The 6,197-nt window shown below is 55.6% G+C and overlaps 2 protein-coding genes across 2 annotated transcripts; one reads left to right on the plus strand and one right to left on the minus strand.

The window, feature by feature from the left end:
* The first annotated feature begins 440 nt into the window (after positions 1 to 440).
* LOC123128793 (serine/arginine repetitive matrix protein 1) lies at positions 441 to 2,121 on the plus strand. Its single transcript, XM_044548892.1, has one exon. The coding sequence runs from the start codon at positions 598 to 600 to the stop codon at positions 1,351 to 1,353; it is 756 nt and encodes a 251-aa protein (XP_044404827.1). The 5' UTR covers positions 441 to 597; the 3' UTR covers positions 1,354 to 2,121.
* Positions 2,122 to 4,035: 1,914 nt separating this feature from the next.
* Positions 4,036 to 6,197, minus strand: LOC123128792 (transmembrane 9 superfamily member 11; the record flags this gene model as incomplete). The annotated part of the gene is given in 1 exon segment (XM_044548891.1): positions 4,036 to 6,197. A coding segment is annotated over 1 exon segment (1,915 nt), but the record flags the coding sequence as incomplete, so codon positions are not given.

Raw genomic sequence — 6,197 nt, forward strand, 5'->3', positions numbered from 1 at the left:
CTCCCCCACTTGCGTCTCGCGGCTCCCACGTCGTCAACTGTGCTGCGTCTTTGTCTCAAAAAAAAAACTGTGCTGCGTCTGTCTGTGCCTATCTATCCCCCTTCCCCGATATTTACCCCTCAATTTCCTACGAATTTCTCGCTCACGTCTCTCCATTTCACCGCACCTTTGCCCCCAGAAATGCCCACTATTCACACCCCAACTGCCATCGGACGCACCAACCGCGGAATTTCACGCAAGCCCATGGGCTTTACCCGACCCTCGCCAATAATTCGGCCGCCCACGTCAGAGCAATAAAGATCTCTTCTCCACTAAGCAAAAAAAAACCCGTATTATTTTATTTTTTATTTTACTATTCGAGTCGGAGAGGGTAAGCGCAGCGCGCACGCTTCCGTCAGGGCCCGGCCCGGTTTCTTTCTTCTTCTATAAAACGCGGCCCGGCGGCACCGGGATATCTCCCCCATTGTTTCCTCCCCCACAAATCTCATCTTCTTCTCGCTAGGGTTAGGTCTCCGGCGCGGCGCGGCGCAATCCGCAAATCCCGACGACGGCGCCCCCCTGAGCCAAGCAGCGAGCGGATCCACTCGATCTAGTCCCATGGCCACGGCGGTGCTCAGATCCCACGACGCGCTCGCCAACAGGATGCATCTCGACGCCTTCGCCGCCTCCCCCCAGGCCGCCAAGCAGCGCCGCCGGCGCCACCCCAAGCCGGCCTCGCCGCCGCCCAAGGTGGTCGCCGGCTCTTCGCCGCCAAAGCCGGCTCTTTTGGCGTCTCCAGCGTTGAAGCAGGCCCCCGCGGCCGGCCGTCGGTCCCCGCCGGCGAAGCCTGCCCGCAAGCAGCCGTCCCCGACCAAGGAGAAGCCCCGGCAGCAACCCATCGTGATGGAGGCCGTCCGGATCCTCAAGCGTGGCGAGGAGCCCCCGGTCCCCTCACCCGCCCCTGCACCTGTCCAGGCCCGGGCGCAAGCCCCGCCCGCGGACAGGCGTCTGCGGTCTCCCTCCCCTGCCTCACCGCCCGTCGTCAAGGCCCGGCCCCAAGCCCCGCCAGCGGACAGGCGCGTACGGTCTCCTCCCCCAGCCTCGGCACCTATCGCGTCGGCCCGGGCGCAAGCCCCGCCGGCCGACAAGAGGGCGCTCCGGACCACCAGCCGGATCGGCCCGCAGCAACCTTCCGTCGTCCCGACTAAAAAGATGGTGCCAGTCGCCATCGCAACCAGCTATGCGGGCCCGGCGTTCTCGGCCGCGGCCCCGGAGCCGAGCTCCCTCCCCCTCCCAGGGTTCTTCTTCCGGCGCGCAGAGGAAGAGGCCACCCGCGGCCTCCGGTGCCTGCTCCGCATCGGCGAGCTCTCATGATGACGGCTCCCCCTCCAGCAGCGTCGTGTGCGCCCCCTCCGCGGCCGCGCCGTTCTGCTCTGCTCCCTCCTCCCCCTCGTATCACCGCCTCTGCACCGAAGCAACAACAAGAAGAAGAGGTGGTGGTGGTGGTAATAACTCTCCCTGACTGAAGGATGGAAGGATTTTATCTGTGGATGGTCGGTGTGCGGATGGGTCCGGCGGCAAGCTTGGCCGGATCAGATCCCGGCTCCGTTCCGATCGAACCCTTCCGGTATTTTTTCAGAGGAAGGGTCATCGGGGGAGCGGAGGTCCGGCGGTAGGGTTTGGTGGTGGTTGCTTTAGGTTCGCGCGGTGCTGCTGCTGCTGCACAGGTGTTTGGTTCGCCTTGATGTCGTTAGGTAGCTTGTTAATTGTCGGTCAGTCAGAATGATTAAGGGTTGGTTCTTGGTTTAGGTGGCGATAATCTGGTAGCTAGGGAGTGGGTCTCAGGTTTGGTTGCAGTGATGTTAATAATTGAAGTTTATGTGTGCGTGTGTGGGTCGAAGGTATGAGTTATGAGGTAAATTATATATACTGAAAAGTATGGAGGTAGTTGCATCATCAGCTGAGCTATGTGTAGTTGGTGTAGCGACTGAGAAGTGTGTCTAGTTGCATCAGCTAGGCTATGTGTAGTTGATTTAGCAACTGAGTTATGTTAGGTAAGAGTTGTTCATGGTCATATCGAAGTCTGTATCGGTCGATCATAGTGTTATAATCCGTGAAATAAAGTATGTCAGTGGTAGATTATATGAGCTCTTGTCTTGAATCTTGATGGTGTGTGATCATCATCTGTTCTTGATTCTTGTTCATAATGATTTGTTGAACTTGCACAACAGTCTCTACCTCGACATCTCTACCTTTATGATGACCCCCATTATGATCTGACAATTGATATCCACCAGTGATGAAATATACTGCTTTCTTAGGAGGTGGTGGTGTTGATTGAATGCCACCAGCACTTGTCTCTCTGGCTAAGCAAGGCCAAATCATACTCCACCAGCCAGGCGTGTTAGCTGATTATCTACACCTAACTTGGCTGGATGTTGATGCATCAGCCAACAACCGTATGAGCTGGAGAAGAATACAACAATTCAGTTTGGTTGACCCAGAAACTTGCCGAACGTGGTGACGCGTCCGCCGAGCCGAAACTCCGTGTGCTCGAAGCCACTTGAACCTTCGAGGTGTCTGGCAAAAGCTTTGGCTCCGATCAGCCGTGAATCTTGCGTGGTTGCCGTCTCTCAGGGGCAGCAGAGGGATGGATGGCGGCGTCGGCGTCCCGTTGTCAATCAAGGCCGGTTGTTCTACGTGGGCGTTTGACACGACGGCAGCTCCTTGTGCCGACCCTGTGTTGGTGTTGGCCGGTGATAACAATCCCAACTACGTACGTTTGAAGCTGGGCAAGATGATCATTTGGCTTGAAAATGTAAGCACAATTCAGACTTGAATAAAACCAATCGTCGGAGGATTGATTGAGTAGGCATCAACTGGTTGAGGGTCACCGATAAGCAATCCTGGCAGGACAAGTGGACGCACGAGTTGGGAGGCTAATGGCTTCGCTGACGGTGATGAGACGAGATGCGTCGACTTTGACGTGGAGGATCCAAGTATTCGGTCGAAAGTTGAACCGGCAGCCAGGGCGAAGGAAGCAAGGCAGGTTTGATTCAGAATAATAGTCAAGTTGGGCAGCAGGTTTGACGACTCCACCGGGTTTCATTTCATTCATGATGATGAGTACGAGGCACCAAACTTTGTCGCCAGCTCGCATACATAGAATGATCAGGCATTAGCAGACAGCCGTATAAAACCAGCAACTTTGCAGTACGTAATCAGGAAGCTAGGCAAGGTGCCGAGTAATCAAATCAGATCAATTATTGTGCTAGAAACAAGATGTTGACTGATCGACCAAATTAACCGTGTGCTAGAAACAGATCTGGATGAAGAAGATACAAAACCCAATCTAGTAAAAATTCCGAAATGTCCACAACCTCCCAGGAAGAAAAAAAACAACAACACGTTGTAAATAGTTCTGAGCAAAACCCAACAATTTGTAACAGCCGTAAATAGTTCTGAGCAACAGCCGTAAAAAACAACAACCTCCCAGGAAGATACAAAACCCAACAATTTGTCAGACACTCTCAACATCTAGAGTCCTAACCAATAGTTCTGAGCAAAGAAACATTTGCATAATCAGTTTATCATCATCACACATGGCACTGACTAGCACAAGACTCTGGCAGAGCATATAAACAACTGGATCAAACATTTCAGATTAATGACCGAACACATAAAGCAGCAGTGGAGTATTTTGTCTTTGGGGACACACTGGAGTTTTCCCCTTGTAGCTTAAGACAACTATTTTGTCTCGGAGACACTGGAGTTTTCCTCTTGTAGTTGAAGACATCCAGGGTGGAAGTGGGAAAACATCAAAGCCTAACCTATCAGACCCTCTGACATAACAACTATTCCTAACCAATGGTTATGAGCAAAGAAACATAGGCAATATCAATTTACATCATCATAGTCGGTACTAGCTAGCAGAGGACTCTGGCAGCATGCAAACAACTTGACCAAACATTTCAGACAAATGACTGAAAATAAACTGCAGCACAGAGAAGAGCACTACTAAGCTTGCACGTTGATATAGAGTACTAAATGGCAGAATGATCAGCTAAAATGGCGGTAAATGTGAATAAACCAATTCATTCTATTACATCGTGCAAGCTGCCTGCACCTCATCATAAAGCCCACTGGCGAATCCTCCCTAGACCATACAAATAGTTATTCAGGACATGTATACCAAAAGTTGGGATGAACTACCGACTGTGATGACTACAAACTTTTTCAATGCCCACTCCCCACTATGCTTACTCACCTCTCAATTCAATGATCATTCCACGCAAGGAGAAACTTAATCGGCCTTCACAGACGAGAAGAGATAGTGCACGAAGCAGAACGAGGAGATGAACCCGACCGTGCCGGTGGCCAGCATGATGGCGATGACCATGAAGAGTGAGTAGCCGAGGTAGAGGGTCGCCGACACCGGCCCGCTCAGGCTCTTGAGGTCGAACACCAGGTAGTTGATCGAGTAGAGGAAGATGTAGATGGCCACGGACCCGGACGAGAAGAATGACTTCCACCACCACTTCCAGTCCTCCACGCAGAGGTGCATGTAGGTCAGGACCAGGGAGACCTCGGCGCAGACGATGACCAGGAGCAGCATCACGATGAAGAGGAACCCGAAGACGTAGTACACGCGCCCCATCCAGATGCTTGACATGATGAAGAAGAGCTCGATGAACAGGGTGCCGAAGGGCAGCGTGCCGGCGCCGAGGACCAGCAGCCAGGACGGGTACTTCTGGGCGGGGATCTCGCGCGGGATCTGGTTTGTGCGGACCGGGTACTCGATGTGCGGCGCCTTGGCACCAAGGAACCCGCCGACGAGTGTAAGCGGCACAGAGATGCAGAACCAGAGCAGGATCAGCACAACAAACAGCGAGAAGGGGATGGCGCCGGTGCTCTGGCTTCCCCACAGCAGGAAGTTGAGTGTGGTGAGGATCAGGAAGGCGATGCCAGGGAAGAAGCAGGCTGTCCTCCACGAAACGCCCACCCAGCCCGAGTGATCTCCACACCTGATTGTCTTCCAGACGCGGACACTGGCGTATCCTGCCAGGATCCCGAGGACCAGGTAGAAGAAGAGCATGCCTGTGATGAGGGTACCCCGGGAGGCCGGCGACATGAACCCAAGCGCGGCAAACAGGATGGTGACCACGGCCATTCCCAGGATCTGAACCCCATCCCCAACCATCATGCAGAGCAGCATTGGGTTGCTGGGCGCACGGAAGACATCGCTGACGACGAGCTTCCACCCGGACAGCTCCTCGTTCATCTGGGCCTGCGCCTCGCTGTCGAGCTCCTCGTACCTGGTGAGATCGCGCCTGACGGTCCTGAGCAGTATGACGAAGACGATGCCGGCGAGGAACGCGATGACCATGAGCGAGTTGAGGATGGAGAACCAGTGCACCTTGGCGCCCTCCATCTTGAGGTAGGCGTCCCACCGGGAGGGCCACTTGATGTCGCTCTCGACGAAGGAGACCTCGTAGGTGTAGACGATGGGCTCGTTCTCCTTGATGCTCATGGAGACGGTGGAGGGGTCGCACTTGATCTTGCTGGGGAACCTGCCGTACATCTTGACGGCCCTGGCGTCCTCGGGGTTGTGCTTGATGCTGCAGGGCACGACCTCGAAGCCGACGACCATCCAGCCGGGGGCGGCGGAGGCGTCCTTGCCGGCGTTGGCGGGGACGGCGGCGCCGTCGGAGGCGTCGGCGGCGGCGCCCATGACGCGGGCGACGTTGGGGTCCTCGTAGCGGTGCACGAGCACGGTGAACTGGAGGTGGTTGAAGACGTAGTAGTCGACGCCGACGCGGATGCCGACGGGGTAGCCCGTCCAGCGCAGGAAGTAGTCGTCCTTGCGGGTGTAGCGGATGGCGGGGAGGTTGTCGAGGATGAGGTTGACCTGGTACATCTCGTCGATGCGGCGCTTGAGGAGGGCGAAGTCCGGCGGGGAGAGCGGCGGGGAGCGGCAGAGCAGCACGTCCGACTCGTTGGCGTGCATCTTGAAGCGGTAGGGCGAGCTCTCGATGCGGTCGCCCATGAGCAGCTCGCCCAGGTTCTCCGCGCTGTCCTTGACCCCCTCCGGCGGCGCGCAGAAGGGCAGGCTGTAGTAGCTGTAGGGGATCTCGGTGTCGATGGAGGTGAGCGAGTTCACCTTGACGCTCAGCGGCTCCCCCGGGGCGTACTTGTGCGGGTAGCTCCCCGGGAGGTAG

The sequence above is a fragment of the Triticum aestivum genome, chromosome 6A, assembly GCF_018294505.1.
Source record: "Triticum aestivum cultivar Chinese Spring chromosome 6A, IWGSC CS RefSeq v2.1, whole genome shotgun sequence".
In the NCBI taxonomy this organism is placed as follows: Eukaryota; Viridiplantae; Streptophyta; class Magnoliopsida; order Poales; family Poaceae; genus Triticum; species Triticum aestivum.

Bases quoted from the DNA above. Each gene is read 5' to 3' on its own strand.
- LOC123128793 (XM_044548892.1), top strand. From the start codon at position 598: ATGGCCACGGCGGTGCTCAGATCCCACGACGCGCTCGCCAACAGGATG.